The following is a 26,490-nucleotide window of genomic DNA, read 5'->3' on the forward strand; positions in this document are numbered from 1 at the left end:
GCGCTGAGACGGGCTGGGGGCGGGGCTTCAAGCGCATCACGGGAGCGTGGTCACGTTGGCGGCGCGCGGGCGGGAGGGCGGGCGCGCGGCGCGCTAGGGGGAGGTGCTCCGCCGGGAGACGGGGCCCCGGTCGCGCGCGCTGAGGAGACGGGCTGGGGGCGGGGCTTCAAGCGCGTCACGGGGGCGTGGTCACAGCGGCGGCGCGCAAGGAGGAGGTGCCCGACCCGGGCCAGCTGCGCTCCGGTCGCCGGTCCGACTACGTCTGCTCGGCTGGAGCTGGATCCGCGGTCTGCCGAGGCCGGTAGGCCGCACCCTGCGCCTCCACCGTGAACCGACCCTCTGCGCGGGTGACTTCGGGCTCGTCTCGCAAGGGTGGGACTGAGGGGCTAGGTGAGACCGGAGGAACACCGCGCGGGGCGCGGGGCAGGGGGTCTGGCGGGCCTCGGGAGCGGGGGCGCCGCTGGGCACGCGGGAGCGCGGGGAGCAGTAGCGCCGGTACCCGGACCGGAAGGCGCCCCGGCCGGCGGCGCACGACCTATCGGATGGGAGTGTCTAGCGTTTGTGCATCCTTCCGAGTGGGCTGGTCACACACGCAGCAGATGGCCTGCAGAGGGTAATTATGAAATCAGTGTCCAGGAAAGATCAAATATTTGAGGAAATGCCATCTCCGTGGCAGTGAAATAGTAAATGCAGCAAACAGAGCTCACACCTAAGGGGAAAAAGTCATAAAGCAGAGTAAGTCCTCAGAGAGCAAAGGTCTATAAGGAGTCAGTTCAGTTAGTTCAGTCACTCAGTCATGTCCAACTCTTTGCAACCCCATGGACTGCAGCACGCCAGGCTTCCGTGTCCATCACCAACTCCCAGAACTTACTCAAACTCATGTCCATTGAGTCGGTGATGCCATCCAAGCATCTAATCCTCTGTTGTCCCCTTCAAGGAGTTAAGGGAGCATCTTACTTCTTTAAAAAGGCAGTCATAAGAACAAGCAACAGTTAAAAAAAAACAAGTGGATGAAAGCTATAATAATTGAGTTTTAAAAGCTCAATAGAGGGGACTTCCTTGATGGTTCAGTGGTTAAGAATCCACCTTGCAATGCAGAGGATGTGAGTCTGATCGCTGGTGGGGAAACTGGGACCCCACATGCAGTGGAGCCACTAGGGCCGAGCTCTGCAACTGCTGAGCCCACGTGCCACAACAGGAGATCCTGTGTGAGGCAACACGGATCTCGGACTACAGCTAAGACCTGACAGAGTCACACAAATAAATACAAATTTTAAAAAAGAAAGTGTGAAACAAACCACTCAGTAGAGTTGCCAGGGATAGGGAGTCGGACAAGCAGGAACAGGCAGAGCACAGAGAAAGCTCAGGGCAGTGAACCCACTGTAAATGACACTATAACAACAGATGCGCGTCATCACGCATTTGTGGAGACTCATGTGACGTCAGACACCAAGAGTGGGCCCCGAGTCAGCTCGGGACTGGATGACAGTGATGTGTCCATGTAGGCTCAGTGGTTGTTAATGTCTTACATCTGTGTGACGTCAGTAGCAGAGGAAGTAGACGTGTAGGGGACAGGGTGATAGGGGAACTCTGTTCTGCTCAGTTTCTCTGGGAACCTTTAAAATTGCTCTGAAAGATAAAGTCAGTTTTTTAAAAGATCGATAAGTAGGCTGAAAAGAACAGGCATAAAGAGTGAATTAATGTGTTACATGCCCAAGCAGAGGAATTCTCTCAGATCATTGGTCAAAAACACAGAGATGCAAAATACGAAAGGTGATTCTCAACCAGGAGTGATTTTTTTTTTCCCTCTAGGGGACATTTCAGTTCAGTTCAGTTCAGTCGCTCAGTCGTGTCCGACTCTCCGCGACCTTATGAATCACAGCACGCCAGGCCTCCCTGTCCATCACCAACTCCCGGAGTTCACTCAAACTCATGTCCACAGAGTCGGTGATCCCATCCAGCCATCTCATCCTCTGTCGTCCCCTTCTCCTCCCGCCCCCAACCTTTCCCAGCATCAGACTCTTTTCTAGTGAGTCAACTCATCGAATGAGGTGGCCAAAGTATTGCAGTTTCAGCTTTAGCATCAGTCCTTCCAATGAACACCCAGGATCGATCTCCCTTAGAATGGACTGGTTGGATCTCCTTGCGGTACAAGGGACTCTCAAGAGTCTTCTCCAACACCACAGTTCAAAAGCATCAGTTCTTTGGCGATCAGCTTTCTTCACAGTCCAACTCTCACATCCATACACGACCACGGGAAAAACCATAGCCTTGACTAGACGGACCTTGGTTGGCAAAGTAATGTCTCTGCTTTTTAATATATTATCAAGGTTGGTCATAACTTTCCTTCCAAGGAGTAAGTGTCTTTTAATTTCATGGCTGCAGTCAGCATCTGCAGTGATTTTGGAACCCAAAAAAATAAAGTCTGACACTGTTTCCACTGTTTTTCCATCTATTTCCCATGAAGTGATGGGACCAGATGCCATTGTCTTTGTTTTCTGAATGTTGAGCTTCAAGCCAACCTTTTCACTCTCCTCTTTCACTTTCATCAAAAGGCTTTTGAGTTCCTCTTCACTTTCTGCCATAAGGGTAGTGTCATCTGCATATCTGAGGTTATTGATATTTCTCCCAGCAATCTTGATTCCAGCTTCTGCTTCTTCCAGCCCAGCGTTCCTCATGATGTACTCTGCATAGAAGTTAAATAAGCAAGGTGACAATATACAGCCTTGACGCACTCCTTTTCCTATTTGGAACCAGTCTGTTGTTCCATGTACAGTTCTGACTGTTGCTTCCTGACCTGCATACAGATTTCTCAAGAGGCAGGTCAGGGGGTCTGGTATTCCCATCTCTTTCAGAATGTTCCACAGTTTATTGTGATCCACACAGTCAAAGGCTTTGGCATAGTCAATGAAGCAGAAATAGATGCTCTTCTGGAACTCTCTTGCTTTCTCCATGATCCAGCGGATGTTGGCAATTTGATCTCTGGTGCCTCTGCCTTTTCTAAAACCTGCTTGAACATCTGGGAGTTCACGGTTCACATATTGCTGAAGCCTGGCTTGGAGAATTTTGAGCATAACTTTACTAGCGTGTGAGATGAGTGCAATTGTGCAGTAGTTTGAGCATTCTTTGGCATTGTCCTTCTTTGGAATTGGAATAAAGACTGACCTTTTCCAGTCCTGTGGCCACTGCTGAGTTTTCCAAATTTGCTGGCATATTGGGTGCAGCACTTTCACAGCATCATCTTTCAAGATTTGAAATAGCTCAACTGGAATTTCATCACCACCACTAGCTTTGTTTGTAGTGATGCTTTCTAAGGCCCACTTGACTTCACATTTCAAGATGTCTGGCTCTAGGTCAGTGATCACGTTATCGTGAATATCTTGGTCGTGAAGAACAATGTCTAAAATGTTAGCTGTCCCCCATCACTGTGGTTGGTGCTTCTGGGATCTGTTAATAGCTTGTAAGGCCATATATGCGTTAACCACCCTGCAATGCACTGGACAGTCCAACTGGGAGCCACATCTGGCCTAAGCGTCAACTTAGTGTTGAGGTTGAGAAACCCTGATGTGGTTCCATATTCCCACTTGATATCATGTCTGAGGACTTTGTTCAAAGTTCCTTGCAGTGTTCATCTGCTGGCATGACTTTCAGCTTTTGTATGTATGAGAAACATCTTTATTTTGCCTTCAGCTTTGATACCTTCCCCAGATACAGAATTCTTGCTTGGGATTTTGCTTTCAATAAAGTTTTTTTCTTTCTTTCTCCACCATTTCCTTGCTCACATTCGTTCCAACAGGAAACGTGCAACCACCCTTTTCTGCATTCCTTTATACATTATGTGTCTTTATTTCTTGACTTGCTTTTAACATTTTTGCTCTGGTACTGATTTTAAGCAATGTAGAATGTGATTTGATGTAATTTTCCTCACGTTCTTGTGCTTTGAAGTTGTTGACCTGGTATCCGTGGGCTTGGAGCATTTATCAATTTGGAAATCTTTTAGTAATTAAATCTTCAAATAATTTTCTCTCTCCCCTACTCCTTTGGGAACTCCAATTACAAGTTTATTGGGCTGCATGAAGTTTGCCCACAGCTCACCCAAGTTCTGAGTGTTTTTTCCTTAGATATACTGCCACCCACCGTTTTTCATTTTTTTATTGCTGTCTTCCAGTTCATGAATCTTTTCTTCAGCAATATGTAACCTGTTGTTAAACCCATCCAGTATACTTTTCATCACGTCTGTGTTTTTCTTCAGGAAACTGAATTTGTGTCTTATATTTTCCACATTTCTACTTAACACGAGTAGTCTTTTCTTTATCATCTTGAGTTGTTTTAACACTGATGTATTAATGCTATCATATTTGATAGGCTCTGTTTCTATAGACTGATTTTTTTTCTCCCCTCTGACCGTGGCTGTTATTTACTTGCTTCTTGCATACCTTGAAGTTTTGTGTTGAATACTAGGCATTGTAAATTTTACCTTCTTGGGTGTTGGGTGTATAGTTTACTTAAAAATTTTATTGGGACCCTTATAGGTTTACATGCAGTTGTAAAAATGATACAAAGTCCTTTACTCAGTTCTCAACAATGGTAACATTTCCCCAAACCAGAGTAATCCACTCTGCAAATCTTTGTCTTTTAGTGTACTAGACCATTTACATATAATTATTAAATGGTAATAAGTCTTAAATCTACCATTTTATTATTTATTTTCTATTTGTTTCATCTGGTTCTCAACTCTTTGCTTGTCTTCCTGTGGAAAATTTGACCATTTTCCAGTATTACACCTTCATTTCTTCATAATGTTTAAAAACAGATATGATTTATACACCATAAAATTAACCCTTTTAAAGTGTATGGTATTCATATGTTATGGAACTAAGTACATCTAATCCCAGCACATTTTCATCACCCCCAACAAGAAACACTGTACTCATTAGCAGTCAGTCTCCATTTCCTCTTCCCCATAGCCCTAGCAGCAACTCACTACTTTCTGTCTCTATGGATTTGCCTTGTCTGGGTGTTTCATATAAACGGAACCCTAAAGCACGTGGCCTTTTGTGTCTAGCTTTGTTCAGTTAGGGTACTGTTTTCAAGGTTTCAGCACATGTTGCAGCTGTTGCTGCTGAGTCCCTTCAGTCGTGTCCGACTCTGTGCGACCCCATAGACGGAAGCCCACCAGGCTCCGCCGTCCCTGGGATTCTCCAGACAAGAAGAGTGGAGTGGGTTGCCATTTCCTTCTCCAATGTGTGAAAGTGAAAAGGGAAAGTGAAGTCGCTCAGTCGTGTCCGACTCTTAGCGACCCCGTGGACTGCAGCCTGTATCAGTAATTCCTTGTTGTTGATGTTCACTGTTCCTTTGCCTGGCTGGTCCACATTTCCTTTTCCCATTCATCACTTGATGGGCATTTGCACTGTATCCAGTGCAATGATATGATTGACTATGATAAATTGTTGTGGTGCATGGGCTTTCTCTAGTTGCTACGCTCAGGCTCTAGAGCATGCAGGCTCAGTGGTTCCCTTACAGCTTTTGTTGCCCCTTGGCATGTGGGATCTTAGTTCCCCAACCTGGGATCAAACCTGAGACCCCTGCACTGACAGGCACATTCTTCACCACTGGGCCACCAGGGAAGTCACAAGTGTGGTTCCTGTATATTTACTGAAGAACTTCCAGAATATTTTAAAAGGAACTGCCCCATTTGCCATTCTCATCAGCAGTGTATGAGGATTCCGATTTCTCAACATCCCCAGCAACATCTGATGTCTGTTTTTTAAATTTTATTTTAGCTTTCCTCATGGGTGTGAAGTGGCCCTGATTTGCATCTCCCTAATGACTAAGTGCATTCAGATGCTTATATCTTTCCTTTTCTCCTTTGCTTTTCGCTTCTCTTCTTTTCACAGCTATTTGTAAGGCCTCCTCAGACAGCCATTTTGGTTTTTTGCATTTCTTTTCCATGGGGATGGTCTTGGTCCCTGTCTCCTGTACAATATCACGAACATCCATCCATAGTTCATCAGGCACTCTATCGGATCTAGTCCCTTAAATCTATTTCTCACTTCCACTGTATAATCATAAGGGATTTGACTTAGGTCATATCTGAATGGTCTAGTGGTTTTCCCTACTTTCTTCAATTTAAGTCTGAATTTGGCAATAAGGAGTTCATGATCTGAACCACAGTCAGCTCCTGGTCTTGTTTTTGCTAACTGTATACAGCTACCCCTTCTTTGGCTGCAAAGAATATAATCAATCTGGTTTCAGTGTTGACCATCTGGTGATGTCCATGTGTAGAGTCTTCTCTTGTGTTGTTGGAAGACGGTGTTTGCTATGACCAGTGAGTTCTCTGGGCAAAACTCTATTAGCCTTTGCCCTGCTTCATTCCGTGCTCCGAGGCCAAATTTGCCTGTTACTCCAGGTGTTTCTTGACTTCCTACTTTTGCATTCCAGTCCCTTATAATGAAAGGGACATCTTTTTTGGGTGTTACTTCTAAACGGTCTTGTAGATCTTCATAGAACCATTCAACTTCGGCTTCTTCAGCGTTACTGGTTGGGGCATAGACCTGGATTACTGTAATATTGAATGGTTTGCCTTGGAAACGAACAGAGATGATTCTGTCATTTTTGAGATTGCATCCAAGTACTGCATTTTGGACTCTTTTGTTGACCATGATGGCTACTCCATTTCTTCTAAGGGATTCCTGCCCACAGTAGTAGATATAGTGGTCATCTGAGTTAAATTCACCCATGACAGTCCATTTTAGTTCACTGATTCCTAGAATGTCGACGTTCACTCTGGTCATCTCCTGTGTGACCACTTCCAATTCGCCTTGATTCATGGACCTAGCATTCCAGGTTCCTACGCAATATTGCTCTTTACAGCATCGGACCTTGCTTCTATCACCAGTCACATCCACAACTGGGTATTGTTTTTGCTTTGGCTCCATCCCTTCATTCTTTCTGGAGTTATTTCTCCACTGATCTCCAGTAGCATACTGGGCACTTACCGACCTGGGTGCAGAGTTCCAAAGAATAGCAAAGAGAGATAAGAAAGCCTTCCTCAGCAATCAGTGCAAAGAGATGGAGGAAAACAACAGAATAGGAAAGACAAGAGATCTCTTCAAGAAAATTAGAGATACCAAGGGAACATTTCATGCAAAGATGGGCTCGATAAAGGACAGAAATGGTATGGACCTCACAGAAGCAGAAGATATTAAGAAGAGGTGGCAAGAATACACGGAAGAACTGTACAAAAAAGATCTTCACGACCAAGATAATCACGATGGAGTGATCACTCACCTGGAGCCAGACATCTTGGAATGTGAAGTCAAGTGGGCCTTAGAAAGAATCACTACGAGCAAAGCTAGTGGAGGTGATGGAATTCCAGTTGAGCTATTTCAAATCCTGAAAGATGATGCTATGAAAGTGCTGCACTCAATAGGCCAGCAAATTTGGAAAACTTAGCAGTGGCCACAGGACTGGAAGAGGTCAGTCTTCATTCCAATCCCAAAGAAGGCCAATGCCAAAGAATGCTCAAACTACCGCACAAGTGCACTCATCTCACATGCTAGTAAAGTTATACTCAAAATTCTCCAAGCCAGGCTTTAGCAATACGTGAACCGTGAACTTCCAGATGTTCAAGCTGGTTTTAGAAAAGGGAGAGGAACCAGGGATCAAATTGCCAACATCCGCTGGATTATGGAAAAAGCAAGAGAGTTCCAGAAAAACATTTATTTCTGCTTCATTGACTATGCCAAAGCCTTTGACTGTGTGGATCACAATAAACTGTGGAAAATTCTGAATGGGAATACCAGACCACCTGACCTGCCTCTTGAGAAACTTGTATGCAGGTAAGGAAGCAACAGTTAGAACTGGACATGGAACAACAGACTGGTTCCAAATAGGAAAAAGAGTACATCAAGGCTGTATATTGTCACCCTGCTTATTTAACTCATATGCAGAGTATATCATGAGGAACGCTGGGCTGGAAGAAGCAGAAGCTTGAATCAAGATTGCTGGGAGAAATATCAATAACCTCAGATATGCAAATAACACCACCCTTATGGCAGAAAGTGAAGAAGAACTAAAGAGCCTCTTGATGAAAGTGAAAGAGGAGAGTGAAAAGGTTGGCTTAAAGCTCAACATGCAGAAAACTAAGATCGTGGCATCTGGTCCCATCACTTCCTGGGAAATAGATGGGGAAACAGTGGAAACAGTGTCAGACTTTATTTTTTTGGTCTCCAAAATCACTGCGGATGCTGATTGCAGCCATGAAATTAAAAAACGCTTACTCCTTGGAAGGAAAGTTATGACCAACCTAGACAGCATATTAAAAAGCAGAGACATTACTTTGCCAACCAAGGTCCGTCTAGTCAAGGCTATGGTTTTTCCTGTGGTCATGTATGGATGTGAGAGTTTGGACTGTGAAGAAAGCTGATGGCCAAAGAATTGATGCTTTTGAACTGTGGTGCTGGAGAAGACTCTTGAGAGTCCCTTGGACTGCACGGAGATCCAACCAGTCCATTCTAAAGGAGATCAGTCCTGGGTGTTCATTGGAAGGACTGATGCTAAAGCTGAAACTCCAATACTTTGGCCACCTCATGCAGAGTTGACTCACTGGAAAAGACTCTGATGCAGGGAGGGATTGGGGGAAGGAGGAGAAGGGGACGACAGAGAATAAGATGGCTGGATGGCATCACCGACTCGATGGACATGAGTTTGAGTGAACTCCGGGAGTTGGTGATGGACAGGGAGGCCTGGCATGCTGTGATTCATGGGGTCGCAGAGAGTCGGACACGACTGAGCGACTGAACTGAAGTGAATGACTAACTGAGATACTGTGATTTATGGTAAGGAATGTATTTTTGACATTTGTCCCTGTTCCTGGCACAGAGAGGTTAATCCATCTTAGCCACATGGACAAGTCCCCTCTGCCGTTGTCCTCTGTGCTGATGACTTTTGTCTCTGTGTTGTCCTTTCCTGGAGAGTTAACTAAGTTTGTCTCGACATCACTGATCATTGATCTATTTTCCTAGCATCAATCTGCCGTGTACTGTTGTGCGTTTATTATTACTTTTTAAAGAATCTATTTTTGACTGTGCTGGGTGTTTGTTGCTGCATGTGGGCTTTCTCTAGTTGCAGTGAGCGGACGCTGCTCTGTTGCAGTGTGCAGGCTTCTCCCTGCAGTGGCTTTTCTTGTGGAACACTGGCTCTAGGCGTGCGAGCTTTAGTAGTTGCGGTACATGGGCTCAGTAGCTGTGGTTTGCGGGCCCTGGAGCACTGGCTTGTTATTTGTGGGGCAAGGGTTGAGTTGCTCGGCTGCATGTAGAAGATTGCCAGATTGGAGATTGAACCTGTGTCCCCTGCACTCACAAGTTGATTCTTAACCACTTGGCCGCCTTAGGACTTTTTGATTTGGGGTCAAAGATGCGATTTACTGCATTTTCCTAAGCAGGTGGATTTTTTTGCCCCCTGGAAGAGTTTCTTTAAATCGTACACTTGGTTCCCAGTACCATGTTTATCCCGAGTCTGCTGGATATTATTCCTTCTCAGCAGGATTTTTCCAGAGGCCCATTTATTTACTCAAGCAAAGCAGACTGTTGAGATGCGGCGCCTGTCACTGAAGGGTGGGGGGTCTGTTGGCCCGGGTGGGCTGGACTGGCCAGCGTTTCCCTCCCCCAGGCAGGGGCCTGTCCAGAGTAGGCTTGACTCTGGCGGACTCATGCTCTCAAGCTCCCGCTGCACCTACCTAGCATCATCACATCGTAAGAACTGAGTCAGTTCCTGCCTGCAGTGAAGATGAGGCCTGTGCTCCAGGCACTGACCGGTGCCCGGACAGGCAGAGATAGACACGCAGGCAGGTGCACACCTCCCCTGGCGCTTCTGGCAGCCTGGGAGAGGCGAGGACAACGCAGGACCGCCCGCCGGCCACACGGGGGCGCCACCTGCAGTGAATGCAGAAGGAAGCCCCGGGTGAGGGCGCTGAGGCCGGGGGCGGGGCAGGCCTCCCCGTGGCAGGAACGCTGGGCGCTGCGGCTGGCGGGGAGGACAGGCCGGCGGCCGCGGGCTCCGGGTGCCAGGCCGGGGCCGCCTCTGGAGGCGCAGGACGGCTGTAGGAAGCCCCAGTGGCCGTGCTTGGGGAGCGTGTGGGCGGCTGCCCTGTATCAGCGGGGGGGACTGCGGTCTGTGTCACACGCTGGTCACTGGTCCAGCCAGACACGTGGCAGTGACACTGCTCACCCAGGACACAGGCACCATTTCTCAGACTCTTAACTTGAGGCCGAAGCCGTGTAGAAGCAGGAAGCAAGGCTCTTTCTTCCAAGCACTGCACCCAGCTCATGGCACCCACCCTCATCCAGGTGAGGGGACGGGAGGACGCAGATGAACAGGGCTATTGACATTGGAGTAAATTCTATTTTTTTTTTTTTTATTTGGCTGCACTGGGTCCTAGCTGCAGTGCGTGGGATCTCTAATCTTCACTGCAGCATGCAGGACCTTTGGTTGCAGCATGTGGGATCTAGTTCCCTGAGCAGGGATCAAACCCATGTCCCCTGCACTGGGAGCATGGAGTCGTCACCACTGGAGCACCAAGGAATTCCTGGAATACATTTCAGAAAGAGCTGTCGGATAACGAATGCTTTAAGCAAAATGATCTTTCACCATCAAGCACCATGCCTGGCCTGTGGGAATGACTGCAGGGCCTCCCCGGGGTCACGCAGAGGTGAACATCCCAGGCCATGAGCTGTGGGGATGCCGACCCTCTCCCCAGGCCCCCGACCACCAACTGGCCCAGTCTGCAGAGCACAGGCCTGTCTGTAGTCTCTCCTCCAGCACTGGGAACACTTGCAACACTGATGATTTCTTACAACTGCCCATTAGTTTAAAAAAAGACAAAAAACCAAAACACCAGTGAATTTACCAGAACTCTGGCCCAGTGTGACTGGTGACAAAAGTGAAAGAGCCCTAAGGTGAATTTTAAAAAAGAGATGATAATTCAGTTCTTTACACAGCTTGACAGGAGGAAACAGATATTCTTAACGGTGCAAGGTCCCCAAATGCCTCTATCTCTGGGTTTTTTGAAGAACATTTGCCCAACCACAATGCTTTTGGTAATTCATTTTGGTAACTTGTGGAACCCCAGGGCATGAGTGAGAACTTCAGCAGGTGATGTGGATTCCTTTGAACCGGCCCCTCCAATCTGCTGGATTTGTTTGCGGCAGGGCTGTAGGAGCAGGGAAGGAGAGGTGTGACCGGCTTTCCCATTTTCCAAGTTCTCCGGCAAAGGAAAAGGAAAGCGTTATTTTACTATGTGTCAACAGCGTTTTACTACACACACTGTATGGAGAAAATGAACCTGTAGCAAACCTGACCTTCCAAGATTAAACACTGTTAAGTGGATGGAAGTGAAATGACCCTGGAACAGACTGTACCAGCTGCAAAAGGATCCTGTTAAAGCTGCAGTTGTTGGTTAACACCTTGTTGGACTTCTTATATGAAAAAAATTCTGCTTGACTTGATCATCAAATCAGCAAAAGGTCCGATGGCAACAGGAATTTTTTTTCCACAGCAGTTCAAGAAACAAAGAAGGGTGGGGTAACAGAGCAACCCAGGCTTGTCCCCTGAAGACACATGACGCATCATGGTGGTCACCACCGCCTGGGAGTTTGGCTTCTGAGATAATTTTGCTAAGCTTCAGAGCCCAGCAAGTCAGTTCAGTCTGTTTCTGGTGCCTCTGCCACCAGATGTCCTGAGAGCCGACTTGAGACTCTGCTGCTGCTGGCCTGGCTGCGGCCACACCGTGGGGAAGGCCTGCTACCTCCTGGAGCCGTGATGTCTTCCTGTGAGTCCCCAGGAATGGAACAAGGGCAGAGGAAAATATGCATGGAACACTGAGACTGGCAAATATGAAGGGACACGTTCCTTTCAAAGACGACATTCAGAGTGTTAGCTACTGCAAACAGTCTGAATAGCAGTCTTCCCACACATCTCGTACTGCAGACTTCTCCGCATGTGCACCACCCAGCTTAGTCTGAGTGCCAGAGGTCAGACAGGCAGGCCTCTGGGGCTTTCAGGGCTTGGAGACGAGGGCAGGTAAAGCAGGGCGTCTCGTGAAGTGTGACCCAAGACCCTGCTCCCTGAGGCTGGCACTGGGCAGCACAGCGCTGAAAAGCACTCCAGGACACGCGACGTCCCAGGCTGCAGGGAGAGACACAGCCAGGAGGTCAGTGCTCCGCACCTGAGTAACGCTGGCCCCGGCTCCTCCCAGAGGCAGCTTGCAGGCGGTCTGTCCAAGGGAAGGGAAGAGGGGAGATGCGAGCTTCTCCTCCTGCCAGGGCTACCCTAGAGCCATCTCCACCTAAAGTGTTCTTGAAAACCACGCAGCTGATGCGCGCGATTCTAAGCAGCAGCGGCATGGGGACACAGCACCACCCCAGCTGGCTCCAGGGCCGTTGGGGTGCCCAGAGGCCCAGCAGCCCCACCCCTGGCAGATCAGACATCACCAACTGTCCTGGGTTGGCAGGCAAAGGCACTACGGCCAGAAATGTTACTGTGGCCTAAGAGTGCAAAAAGACCCAAGCCAAAGTCCCAGAGGTCAGTGTCCCACAGGCACCAAAGGCTACTGTGGGGCCCGCTGGGCAGGCACCCAGAACGGCACCACGGGCCACGGGCCCAGCTGGGCGAGCTCCCTAACAAGATGGGGTGGGGTTGGGGGCAGGATGCCTCTGCGGGAGGGCCACTGGACAGAAAGGGGTGATCCCGAACGTGGGAGTGTCACTTCTGAAGAACTGCCTGATCCCCGATGAGCAGAGACCTGTGTGTGAGGTCAGAACTGACAGGGAGCCTTATCCCTTTCACTCTGTCCAGTGAGTAGTCTTTGCTCGCATTATCCATGTTTCATTTCTTCCACCTCCATCTGCACCACCCGGCGGGCTGCCTGGACAGCTAGGGGGTGTGACCTAGGGAGTCGAGCGGGAGCTGGCAGGAGGCAGTGTGCCCTGGGGCATGTGGACCACCAGCTGCTGCTCTCCTGATCCACCTAGCAGAGGGTGGCTCTGTGGTCTGTGGGGGAGTTCCCGTGACACTTTGACACTGCGCTCCAGTTAGAAGTATGTGACTAGGGTGCCTCTCCCAGGACGCTTATCCTCACAGGCCTGGTCAGAGATGCCAACCCCCCACCCCCTGCTCCATGCACCAGACACAGCGGCCCAGTAGCTGGGTCACCCTCCTGTCTAATGGGCAGGGTTCCTAATGACCAGTGGGAACTGTGGCCCCAATTCCTTCCTGGACAGACATCTCATAATCAGAGACAATGCTATAAACTAAGAGGAACCAACCAGACCGGGCAGATGGGGCAGTCCAAAGCCTGAGGAAGCTGTCAGTTAAACCTGAGCGTGTCAGGCAGGCAGCAGAGGGAACTATTTGATTCCAGTGGTCCCGATGTCTAATGCCATAGTAAACCCACTCACCTCTCTTCCCTGTTCTTACTCTGAAGTGTGCCGCCTCTGACTCCTGGTCCGCCAAGGCTTAGGAGACCTGCCCCAGAGACCCAGAGGCCTGGGAGCAGGGGAATACAGCCATATACCGCCAATAGCTTGGAGGGCCACAGGCGCGGTGTCAGGGCCTCAGGCTGCTGCCCAAGGTCTCCCTCCAGCCCCAGAACTTAAGGCTCCCTGCACACTGGCTCACAGGCGTGTCACCACGCAGAAGCACCTAGTCCCCGGGTGAGCTGGGCTGCAGCCAGTGTCCTCCGGGCAGCACATGACCTTGCTTTTCTTTTAAATCTTAAAGATCTAGGTGCAAGGGCTCCTGAAGCTTCTTTGCCCCATCTGGACCTGGAAACGAGCTGATTTTCTTAAAACCCAGATTCCTGGTGTATTTGGACACAATGAATACTGTGCCTTTCATATTTTCTTTGTATTTCTCAATAGTTGCTTGACCCAACATCTTTCTGTCTGCTCTATACAATGAAAATACAAACTAAATGAGAATAGAAAAAAATAATTAAAGCATTAAATTGTACAAATTACAAATCTGTTCCAAAATATACTTACATTAAATAAAATACGCATTTCAGTAAGAGATCTACAGTGAATGACTCCGCATTCTGGGAAGCTTCACGACACCTAGGCAGGGCCGACATTCGTGGGAGGAGCTAAGAGACTTCGCACCAATCACAGTTTGTAGCGGGCTTCTGACGGCCAATCTGCGGGCTACACTGAGCATCAGCATCACCTGCGAGGGACTGACGGGGGAGGGGAGAAGCAGCTCTAGCCTCGACGCTGAGTTCATTCTCATCAACAGCCTATACAGTACAGTTTCAAAAAAGTAAACATGTTAAGGTAAGCAGACAACTCTTTAGAACCCCAGACACATTTTCTGGCTGTATTTATGTGGAACTCTCCGGCTACAATGGGCGGTCGTGAAGAGGTTCTTCCTCAGGACAACACGGTCACAGGACTCGGACGAGCCGGCGGGACTGAGGGGAGCCGAGGACCGGGGAGAGGTTCCTCTGGTTGCGGGTGGAGCCCATCTTCTCACGCACAGTCCGCGGCCCCGCAGTCCTCTCCCCGTATCATCTGGCGTAGCGCTTAATGTAGTCCTCCACTTTACTCCGGAAGTCCTCCTGCGGGGTGGGGATCGGGGCCATGAGTCATGAAGGAGCGACTCTCTGGGGACAAGTGGGGCTCCCCCGAGCCAAGGGCCCCCGTGAGCGCTGGGGAGTGTGTGGAGGGCCCAGCCTCATCCCCTAGTAACCAAGGAGCAGGACGCGCAGAGACCCGCGGGCCGAGTGCCACCTCCCTGCCACTCGGGGTGCCAGGGTGGGGATGCCAACACACTCTGGGCGTAAGGGAACTGAACACCGTTCGTTCTGCAGACGGGAGATGCCCAGTGCTGTCAAGGTCCCCACGTGGGTCAGGCCAGTGCTCTGGACCACAAAGGGGTCCCGCCTGCTGCTCTCAGGAAGGTCCTGTGTCCAGATCCGCCTTCCCGGGACCCTGCTACCTACGACCCAGGTGCAGCGGGCCATCAGAGTGCCCACCCTGCCCGAGAGGAGAGGTGAGCTGCCTCCTTGGGCAACAAGCAAAAGCTACCTGGCGCCTGGCTGATCCCTCAGGTGAAAAAAGGCCGTATGGATGCAGGTCCCTCCCAGGCCAGCAGGAGCAGGAAAGCTATCTCCCATCTGGGCCAATGACCCAAGTGTGTCCCTAGGTCTTTTCTCTCTAAGCTTAGGAGGAGAATTCCCCGGCCATGCAGGACTGGGAAGGGCCCCAGGACTGTCTGAGCCACAAGAGTGCTTGGAGCTCGTCCACCTCTGAAGACCTGCCCGTTTTGGTGGGGCAGCGTGTGAGCTGAAGGTGGGTTCCCAGCACTGCTGCCCACAGGGTGCCCTCCTTCACCCGCATCCAGGAACACACGCAGTCCGGGGCCTGATGTGCGCCCTCTACTGGTGACCGGGAGGCCTCCACAAGGGCCACTAGGGAGGCCGGGGGCAGAACCACACTGAATTCACTCTGCGGGGCAGGGTGGGGGCGGCGGGCGGGGCGGGCTCTGGGCTGAGAAAAGGGAGAGCTGTGACCGCCGCCAGCTGGCCCAGGGCTGTGCACAGAGCCCCTCACCTGATCCCTGCCCACAGCCAACACGGGCTGCACGGAAGCCCTGGCCGCCTTCAGCAAAACTCACAAGGTCATGTCCACAGCGCCCCGAAGCCCACAGTACCATTGCCTCCCGGGGCTAAAGCTCTCCGGGGTGGAGTGACGATCCCACCAGCAGCCCCGCCCCCAGTGTGACCCCAGGAGCACAGGTGCCCCGGCTGAGCCTGAGTCCCCTCTGGTCTCCACGCCCCTCCAGAAGGTGAGCAGGCCTCCCCAACAGGCCCTGCAGCCCCCCTCGCTCCTCCATCTGAGGCCGCCTGAGAAGACCAGGAACTCCGGGCTGAAGTCCCAAGCTCTGCCCCCTCCTGGCGGGTCTTCTCCCTTCTTGGTGGCCCTGCTTCCTTGCAGCAAATGAGGGACAAGGTGAGCCCCTCCTGTGTGGAGCCGTGAGCAGAATGAATGGGTCCTGGGGCAGGCGGGACACAGCCTGCGGTGTGGGGGCTGGGGGCCGCCTCCACCCTCCTGCCTGCACTCCTACACGGTCATGGGGTGAAGCGAGAGTTGCCTACTGTCAATCACTCACACTGAACTCTGCTAGGAAATCATACCTTATAGGAACATCCCTGTCTGAGCTGGGGTCAAACACTTTCCTGAGACCACGCGCGCTGACTATAACACGTCAATTATAAATGCTTTAAGCGCCAGTCCTGGGTTATACCTTTCTCAATTTCATCCTTATCTACTCAAGGGGCAGTAATTGTCTTTTTAGGCTTCCCAGGTGGCACCAGGTAAAGAACCCGCCTGCCAGTGCAGGAGATTCAGGTTTGATCTCTGGGTCGGGAAAATCCCCTGGAGAAGGAAATGGCAACCCACGCAGTATTCTTTCCTGGAGAATCCAATGGACAGAGGAGCCTGGAGGGCTACAGTCCATGGGGTCACAAAGTCAGATACAACTGAGCGTACACGCGCACACACAATTATATTTTCACCAAACACATCAACCTAGAATGTTCTGTGAATAGCTTACCTTGTCTCGCAAATGATGTTCCGCAGCTTCAATATTCAGTGGATCATCAAAATTCAACAGATCCTTAAAAAGAAAGTCAGAGTCAACAGTGGAAACAACCTGTTTTTCTGCTGTTACCCAGTCTTCATTTTATGAAACAGGCAACAGAAATTTAATCAGCAAATGTTAGAGTGACCCAGAGAGTTGAGAAAATTGCCGAGAAATAAAGTTCTCTTGATGCAGGAGCATTGAATGGGAGACATTTTTTTCAAAACGGTGATTCATGGTTGACTGAGAGAAGGGTGGAATGTGTGTACAGATGACCTTCCAGTTTGGTTAGAAAATAGCAGTCACATTAATTTCTAATGCTATTTCTTATAACTGGGGAATGACAAACCACTCTCAATATGAGCATTTATAAATAAAAATTCTACTTTTCCTTAGAAACTCATTTTCTCCTTGATTTTGTGATTAACAACTGTGCCTTCTATGCTTTCATTCTCGTCTTGCCTGGGCTTCCCCTTCACCTTTAACTCATCTCCACAAGCACTGCATTCACAGCCCAGGAGGAATGATGTCTGAACCCAAACTGAACGAAGGACAGTGCCATTAGGTCAGAGTTCCCCGGCCTGAGGAGGAAGCACCTTCCCGCCTCAGAAAAGCCCTGGGAGGGCTCCCCTACTCTCGTCCTTCCACCCCCAACTTCTCCACCAAGAATAAGCACAGATCTCAGATCGGGGCCACATCTTATCTTCATACTATCTACTCCTCTTCTTAAAGACCAGGGTAGAAAGATTTGTCCTTATGATGAATCATTGCTTTCCAAAGCCATCAAGATCATTGTAAAGTGTATTTCTCTTCAGCAGAAATGTTTAATCTGGGGACTGTATTCCTGATTTGGAAATAAATAGGGCAGTGACCAATATGTCACAAATAGAGCAAGGAAAATCTGTAACTCTCTATGATCATTTACAGCTGGGAAATTAGATTTCAAGTCCTAGAAACAGGCAAAAGTATGAAGCACATGTAATAGGAGACTACACCAAACACACAGAATTCTTCGTCTTCTCGACCGTGTATTAGTATCTGACCTAAAGTGAATGTGTGAGGGATGGAAGAGTCTTGTGAGGCTCTGCGAGTTTTATTTGCTGAAGGTGTCAGGGCAAGGAAGCAGGGGGCTGTCCAGGATGGGCTCATTTTCCTGGAGGGACCTGAGGTTTTACTCAAAGTAGCACAGCTTTTTCTTGCCCAAGGACAGGTCCTTGAAGTTTATTTGGGGTCGCAAAGAGTCGGACACGACTGAGCGACTGAACTGAACTGATGATCAAATATATTTAACTTATATGCAGAGTACATCATATGAAATGCTGGGCTGGATGAAGCACAAGCTGGAATCAAGGTTGCTGGTAGAAACATCAATAACCTCAGATATGCAAATGATACCCTTATGACAGAAAGAGAAAAACTAAAGAGCCTCTTGATGAAGGTGAAAGAGGAGAGTGAAAAGGCTGGCTTAAAACTCAACATTCAGAAAACTAAGATCATGGCATCCAGTCCCATCACTTCATGGCAAAGAGATGGGCAAACAATGGAAACAGTAAGAGACTTTATTTTTTTGGGTTCCAAAATCACTGCAGATGGTGACTGCAGCCATGAAATTAAGACGCTTGCTCCTTGGAAGAAAACTATGACGAATCTAGACAGCGTTCTAAAAAACAGAGACATTACTTTGCTGACAAAGATCTATCTAGTCAAAGCTATGTTTTCTCCAGTAGTCATGTATGGATGTGAGAGTTGGACTATAAAGAAAGCTGAGCACCAAAGAATTGATGCTCTGAACTGTGGTGTTGGAGAAGACTCTTGAGAGTCCCTTGGACTGCAAGGAGATCCAACCAGTCCATCCTAAAGCAAATCAGTCCTGAATATTCATGGGAAGGACTGATGCTGAAGCTGAAACTCCAGTCCTTTGGCCACCTGATGGGAAGAACTGACTCCTTGGAAAAGACCCTGATGCTGGGAAAGATTGAGAGCAAGAGAAGGCGACGACAGAGGATGAGATGGCTGGATGGCATCACTGCCTCGACGGACCTAAGTCTGAGTAAGCTCCAGGAGTTGGTGATAGACAAGGAAGCCTGGTGTGCTGCAGCCCATGGGGTCACAAAGAGTCGGACACGACTGAGTGACTGAACTGAAATGATGATCAAAAAGTCAAAACTCAAAGGAACAGCTAATTGTGAAAAGCCTAAAGGTTGGTGACTACATGTTCCTTCATCCAAACCAGGGCACCTGGCAGTGAAGCAGAGCAGAGTGTGGGGCGGCCAGGCCCCCAGGGGAGCCTAACCCAGTGAAGGAGACCACAGAACACGGAGCTGGCCCGTGCTGCCCCCGAGGCAGTGGGGATGCTTTCCTCTCCCCTCCCCCCTCTCTCTTCCCACCTGTTCCCCTGACCTCCCCATGGGTCACTCCAACGTATCCTCAGTTCTTAACTCACTGTTCTTCTGACTCACAAAAGTGCCAAAGAAGAGAGGGGTTCAGTAATTCCCTTGTGTTATACTTAATGCTATCTTTAAAACAAGCAGAGAGAGGAATTTAAAAAAATTTGGAATTTTGGTCAACATACTTACAGTAAACAAAGAGTTTAATCCCCAAACAACATCCTGAAATGAGAAATAAACAAGTTTCAGGTGAGGGTGGTCTCCAAGAGATGAACCAGTACTCAGCATATTATGAAGGTTAGTTTTTTCAAAGTTATTTTAAAAGGCAGGGCCTAGAGAGTTAATCAGCAAAGAACCGTGGGGAAATGGAGCCTGCACGCAGGTCCAGTCCTGTCAGGCCCACCCTCGCCACCCAGGGACAGCAGCCAATGCAGCAGCTCCACAACCACTGCTGCCCACTTCTTGTGACCTTGGCGCAGACTGAGGCCTCTGAGCGGTTCCAGTGAGGACGGCTTTTATCGTCCACACCTGACTGAGCCAAGGTGCCGTGTGTGAAAATGTTACAGGAGAGAGAGGCAGGGAGACAGTGTGTGTGCTACGCAGGCAGCCCAGAGCCTCAGATGGGCCAACGTGCTGACCGCGGCCCTTCAGGTTAAGAGGGGGACGGTCACCATGAAAACAGCCTTGCTCAGAAGGCCACACCTCTATGCTGAAGCGAAGGGCAGGCCGGGAGCACCACTGCCCCCAGATCCAGTCTGAGGCGAGTGCTCCTCTGGGCAGGACCGACCCCACAGCAGACAGGCAAGGGCTGTGACACCATGGAGCCACTTCACTACTTGGCAGAAGTCAGGTAGCTGCTTGCCACTCACTGAACACTGGTCAAAAGCCGGGACGCTTCTGATAAGCGTCAGGGAAGAAAGTCAGGGGGCCCGGGGGCAGCAGCATGGGAGAGCCCGGTGATGACACACAGCCCGTGGCGCCATGCGGGCGCCCAGGACACATCCCCTGAAGCCCACTCGAGCCATGCTGGCAAAACACCTGGGGCCGGTTCCTGAGTCCCTGTGGCTCCCCAATCACCCCCCGCCCCAGAGAGGTGCCCGCTCCAGCACATCTGGCCATGTGCGCCAACCCCCTCTGTCCGAGGTGACTCAGAGCAGACACGGGACCCCCAGCCGCCCCCTCCTCTGTCCCTGCCCACTGCTGGCAAGCCTGCGCTGAGTCAGGGGAGACCACTGTGCAAGCCTGGGGAACAGCGGGACGAGCAGGAACAGTGAAGCACTGCAGCGCCCGTGGCGGAGGGCAGAGGGCAGAGAGGACCTGATGCCCCTCAACCCGCTCAGGGAACCAGGGTGGCGGAGCCCCAGGAGGGCCGGCAGACGGTGAGGGCAGCAGGAGCGGGGTGGGTGGTCAGCCGTGTGGATGGGACAGTGTGCACACTGCTGTCCTCCCAGAGGCTGGCTCCCAGATGGGGAGGCCCCGGGCAGAGGCCCGCACTTCACCTTCAGCGTCCTTGTGGGGGCCCAGCCGGTGCCGTCAATCGAGTGTTCTCTCAGTAAGCTGAAACAGACGGAAAAGCGGAGCGGTGAGTGAGGACTGGCCAAGAGGCCCGCGAGCGGCAGTTGCGCAGCTGGGCACAGCAGCACGGAGAGGCTCCTGTCCGCCAGGCCCTTGAACTTTCCTCTGCGGTTTGCAGTCTCCTTATGGCGGAAGGACCAGGGAAAGGTGTACAGATACAAGCACCCTCCAGTGGAACAGGAGCCTGTCCACACACATACATGCTCGCACGCTTTGCTGTCTGCTAGCCTGAGAAGTGGCGAGCAACCTCCCCTTGCTTCCACGCGCTCCTCTTCTATCACCACGGAGACCAAGCACCCCCAAACGCATTCAGCCCACTGTGTGCCTCCTCCTATGAATCCCCTACTTGGAGCCGAAGCTCATTTTTCCACTGGGGGGTCCCATCTTTTTCGTATCGATTGAAAGCACTGTTTACATAAAAGGGGTGCATTCCTGCTGATACTTTCTCTTTCAAATTGTGTGTTTTTAAATTTTAACATGGCTAAATCTATCAACTGTTTTCCTTCATGGTTTCGAGCTTTTGTAGCAGGCAACCATCTGTTAAATTCCTATTATATTTTGTTAATAATCTGATTTCTCAGAAGATGGCAGAAGTGACCAGAGAAATGCCCTCTCTGGACCCACCCTGACTGGAGGAGGGGAGACAAGACACTTAGGATCTGACACTGAAGATCACAGATTTCTAAAGTTTCAACACTTAAAGGGCAGATAGTTACAAGGGAAGATACCTTTAAAAAAAAATACACTCTTATAAAATGTATTTTTCACTATCAAAAGCCAAAGTGGATGTGAAAGTGGGTATCCTTGTGCTTGCAGGGAGGATGGTTAGAGTTTGCAGATGGCCTTTCACAGGTGCCGGGTTTCTCTGCGGGGAGAAGAGGGTGGGAGGATAAGACCCAGAGGCAGGGCCTGAGGACGAGATCACAGCAAGGGAGTACACAGCACACCGGAGACATGCTCTACATGGAGTCGCCGGGCTCCCCAGGTCACACGGCTGCCAGGGGTGGGCCAGGACTCGGCCAGGGAGCCAGCACCAGAGCCGTGCAAGCTGCCCTCACTGCCCTGCCAGAGAACGTGTGGGGACACAAGACAGACACAGCACACAGGCTAAACTGACTTGAAAACCACCTCCACCACCACCCTACACAACCTCTCCGGTTCTCTACGTTAGTGACCAGCAAGCTCTAGAAGCAGGAAATGGCTGGTTCCTGGCCATCTGCCCCTGGAAGTGCAGGGCCTGGGGCACCAAGGATTAAAAGCTCCAGGCACACACTCCTGCACACATTGAGACCGTTTTGGTAAAGAGGATGCTGAGGGATCTGCCTGGCGGTCCAGTGGTTAGGACTCTGCACTTTCACTGCCAGGGACTGGGACTGATCCTGGCCAGGGAACTAAGATCCCATAAGCCACGTGCGTGTAGCCAAAAAAGTAGAAAAGAAAAACGACGAGAGGACATTTAAATGTTAAGTGGGGCGGTCTTCTGAAGCCTGCCATCCACATTATCCTCCCACCGTGAATTCCATTAATCATAGTTTCCCCTTTTATTTAAAATCAACCACGTGCCAGGAGCATGCCTCATTAAGATAAGAGGGGACAGGGTAAAGGTCCTTAAAGGGGCGTCCTCGGTGGATTGCAGAGGCCAGGCTGGGATGGGGAAGCCGAGAGACCACGCCAAAGCCTCCCGACTCTGGGCCTAGCCTCAGAGTGTCCTCTCGGAGGAGGTAATGGGCGGGAAGCCCAGCCTCAGGCAGCACTCAGAGCACAGGAGACGGGAGCGGACAGAACTCACCTGAGACATATCTCACCGGTCTCGGTGATGTTGGGGTGCCAGATCCTGGTCAAGCATTTCACTTTGGGAGGCTGCAACACAGAAGGAAGAGATCACAGGCGCTCCAGAGCCTTCTGCGTCCCTCATTCAGCGCTGTTTTACCGCGCACTCCCGGCCCGTCAGGCAGTGGCCCTGGACCCTGCGGCAGTGTCTGCACACCGCGTGCAGCGCTGGTCTTGCTGGGGGGGGTGTGCTGCTGCCCCCACACAGGACCCCTCCACACCCCGGGGCTGACGGCAGACGGTACTGGCCGCCGGGCTCCTGCCCCCTGCCCCTCCCCGGGCCCCGGCTGTGGAGGAGCAGCTGCGGAGGCCTGGGGAAGGAGCTCTGCACCCCCAGACCCCGCTGTGAACCAGGAGCCCCTAGACTCTTTCACGCTATGTGGCTGAGCAGCTGAAGTGCTGCTCCCCACAGCAGCGCTGGTGCCCTTTGTGGGTGCTTCTGAAGACGCTGCTGTCATTTACCTTGTCTAGATGCAAGTCCTAGTCCACTTAATACTTAAAGAGGGAGAGAGAACGAAAAAGATCACGTGGGAATAAGACACATCAACATCACTTAGGATGGAGCGTGTTTGGATAACGTTCTTTTAATCTTACTCTATTTTAAAACCAATCACACTCATCTAAAAAAAAAAAACAAAAACAAAAAGCAAAGATACTAGTAAGTGTGTAGACAGAGATATAGCACTCTACCCAGGATAATTTCTATTAATATGTGATGCACATTTTGGAGCCTCTTTTCGAGGCCATACACACAGGTGTGTGTGATGCACAGTAATTTTCCTTTATAGAAATAGGGAAACGTGCTGTACATTTTTCACATTTTTTCTTGTCATCATCTCAGATGCCTTTGGGTGTCCATGCATTCCATGGCACAAACACTAGCATTTAGCAAGCCAGTCCCCTGTGACCAGACACTTAGGTTCTTCCCACTTCTACTACAAAACTGCTAAATCAACGCTATGTTCACTCACATTGGAGTGAAATACTTCACTGGGATGAAGACCAGGAACTGGGCAGGGGGTTCTGGCCAGAGCGCTGCTGCGGATTCAGTGCCAAGCACTCTCACCTCCAGGAAGGTCACACACCCACCCTCGCCTGCAGTGGGTAGCCCCTTCCCCAGGCCCAGTCCACTGCAAGGTCACCTTGGTTTGAGGAGTATGACAGTCGTCTCTCAGAATCTCACCAGACAGCTCATCTCACAGATACAAAATCTTTGTAATGAAAATTTTTATTTTTGAGACCAAATCTAGGGAATATGCCACCATCCAAATCTTCTGTACTTTTTCTAGTACTCTAATAGTTTCACCTTTTGAATCTGTGTAAAACAAACATTTTTAAACACTTTTTTCAGTACCCTCATTAAATTTTCTTCTTGATTTCAATGTAACATGATGTCAACAGATTCCCCTGAATGATTAGTCCAACCAAGTAGAACTGGGTATCTGAGGATTACAAAATTTAGGATCAGCGGGAGCTGAAATCAATCTGAGTATCTCTAACTTGGTTTTCTGCAGATAAATAGGAATGCATTTGACAGAACAAATACTAGCAGAGCTGGAACTCTCAGCAAGACCTTCAGACACAAGAGGAAGATGAGCCCTACTGGCCCTGCCTATGTGGCACATCCACTGAACACAGTACCCTGCAGGATAGACTGCACCGCTGGCTCAGCATCTGGAAGGACTGAAGGCCCCTCCCTCCTCTGAAGCCCCGACGCACAGCCACCTGCCTGCTGTCCCTGTAGCTCCAAGTGTGGGGCCGCACCTGCCCTCTGCTCCTCATCCCCTCACACCTTTCACAGCTGGAGGCTGTCGATGGCTCTCTTGACAGCAGCGCCTCAGAGAGAGAGCAGACCTGTGCACCACAACTAGGGACCTGATTCTGACACACATTTTTCACACTTTTTCACTTTTCAACAGTCTGTGAACTATTCTCAGACCACCTCCAAAGCCAGACAAACAAGATGCATCCAGCTCCAGCTCCTACCTCAGGGGCTGGCATCACTAGCCATCCTGTCACACAGCTCAGGGTTTGTACATGACAAAGGCCATACTGCAAATCAGTGGGGACAGGGGTACTTCAGGGGTTAACTATTCAGAAAAGTACAGTCAGATGCTCGCTGAGAGCTTTACATAACATAAACAACACAGAACTCTAAGAGTACTAGAAAAAAAACAGATGAGTTACCTTGGGGTCTGAAGGCCTGTTATAAGCATTCCACAACATGAAAAATTCAAGAAGGAAAAGTAGATTTGGCTACACCTTAAAACAAAAAGCCACAAGTTTCTACAGAACAACAAAAAGACAAATGAAAACACAAAAATGTTTATGACACAGCTAATTAAACTAAGAAAAAAGTTTCACATAATTTCTATATAGGAACGCTTATAATGAGAAAAACAAACACGACAGAAAGAAAAAAGGGCTAAGCACATAATAACAGCCCACAGAAGACATAAACAGTTAGTAAGGAGGAAAAAAATTAGCATCCTATTTAAGAGATGAAAATTCAAATGGCATTTAGATATTATTTCTTTCTTTCCAAAAGAGCAAAAAGAAAACAATAATGAAAACGTCCCATGTTGGTCAAGGTTTAGGAAAAACAATCTTCACACACTGACGGTGGAGACGCCAAATGGAAATTCTCTGGAAGGTAACTGAATCGTATTGATTAAAAAGCCTTAACATCAGCATCAGCGACTCAATACCTGTAACTGCACTTCTAAGAATTTATCCAAAGGCAGCAAGCAGCAGGCAGGCATGTACTGCTGTCCAGGACCTGCGTCACAGCACTGCTTATTCCAGGGGTCAGCAAACTACAACCCGCAGACCAGATAAGCCCAAGTTTGAGTTCAACTGGTCTATGATCTAAGTACAGCCTTTATATTTTTAAAGGGTGTTTTGTTTTTTTTTTAAAAAAAGAATATATGACAGAAACCATATATAGTCCACAAGGCCTAAAATATTTACTGTTTGGCCCTTTACAAAAGTTTGGCTCATATTATCAAACATTGGTCACCCAGTGATCAACCATAAAGGATTAGTTTAAAACCATGATACATCACACAATTAAGTGCTCCTACTAAGGATGATATATACTAATGGACAAGAGAGCATATGTTCTTATGATATGATGATATATTGTATTATGCTGCTGCTGCTGTGACTCTATGACCCCATGGACTGTAGCCCACCAGGGTCCTCTGTCCATGGGATTTCCCAGGCAACGACACTGGAGTGGGTTGCCATTACCTTCTCCAGGGGATCTTCACTATCCAAGGAGCAAACCTGCATCTCCTGCATTAGCAAGTGGATGCTTTACGGCTGAGTCACCAGGGAAGCCCACACTGCACTGTACTGTAATGGTAAAAACCCCCAGGTCACCAAGCTATGTGCAGCATGATGGCACTTGTATGCATGGTTAGATATCGTGCATAACATCCATCAGAAAGTTAGTGGTGATCACTTCTGATGCTGGAGAGAGACAACAGACGACTAATGTTCTATTTTTGCATAGTGATTTTTTTTCTCAATTTTCCATGCAGTATAATAAATTACCCTAAAAAGAAGAGGGGCCAGTGGGCATTCAGGTGTTACTGGTGGTACCTCCTGCTCTCCTTCTGGAAATGTGGCAGGACCGCCCTTCCTGACCCCTTTAGGACTGCTCACAATCATGTGGCCTGATGTGGTTTCATCACATAACCTCACTTCCACGAAGAGAGAAAAGCCACATTCCTGTCTCCTGCTCCAGCACACGGTTTCCTCCCACAGCTCAGGTGACACGCCGGGGGAGCCGCGTGAGGCCGGAGCGTGTGAGGCTGCAGCCAAGCTGCTATCTGCTCCCAGGCCTCCTCCTGCTCTGCACGTCCCCACACTCTGGGGTGTCACCATCGCCGCATCACCACCCTGGCTTGTCACCATTTCTGTATCCAGAGGCTGAGCTTCTTCAAGGCCGCCTGACTTCTCACCTCCAGCCCACAAGGCCTGACACAGAACCCAGAGCATTTTAGGAGCTAGTTAAACGTCACTCCATCCTTACAGCCAACTTCTAGGACTGAGA

The 26,490-nt window shown here is 49.7% G+C and overlaps 1 protein-coding gene and 1 long non-coding RNA gene across 6 annotated transcripts in view; one reads left to right on the top strand and one right to left on the bottom strand.

Annotated features, from left to right (window-relative positions):
* The first annotated feature begins 221 nt into the window (after positions 1-221).
* On the top strand, positions 222-14,064 carry LOC129540519 (uncharacterized). The gene is made up of 2 exons (XR_008682671.2): positions 222-390; positions 10,442-14,064. It is a non-coding gene; the product is annotated as an uncharacterized LOC129540519 (long non-coding RNA).
* A 242-nt stretch (positions 14,065-14,306) lies between these two features.
* The window catches only part of UBE2F (ubiquitin conjugating enzyme E2 F (putative)), a 46,430-nt gene continuing 34,246 nt past the window's right edge, over positions 14,307-26,490 (bottom strand). For all 5 annotated transcript variants that reach the window (XM_088835074.1, XM_055401569.2, XM_055401567.2 and 2 more), the window contains 5 exons: positions 22,390-22,460; positions 20,525-20,582; positions 19,215-19,247; positions 16,612-16,674; positions 14,307-14,614 (listed from right to left, as the gene is read on the bottom strand). In XM_088835074.1, coding sequence (XP_088691200.1) covers positions 14,564-14,614; positions 16,612-16,674; positions 19,215-19,247; positions 20,525-20,582; positions 22,390-22,460 — 276 coding nt within the window. In that variant the 3' untranslated portion in view covers positions 14,307-14,563. The remainder of the gene's footprint in view (positions 14,615-16,611; positions 16,675-19,214; positions 19,248-20,524; positions 20,583-22,389; positions 22,461-26,490) is intronic.

The sequence above is a fragment of the Moschus berezovskii genome, chromosome 4 (genome assembly GCF_049115385.1).
Source record: "Moschus berezovskii isolate FMDL1 chromosome 4, NW_MosBer_1.0, whole genome shotgun sequence".
NCBI classification, from domain to species: Eukaryota; Metazoa; Chordata; class Mammalia; order Artiodactyla; family Moschidae; genus Moschus; species Moschus berezovskii.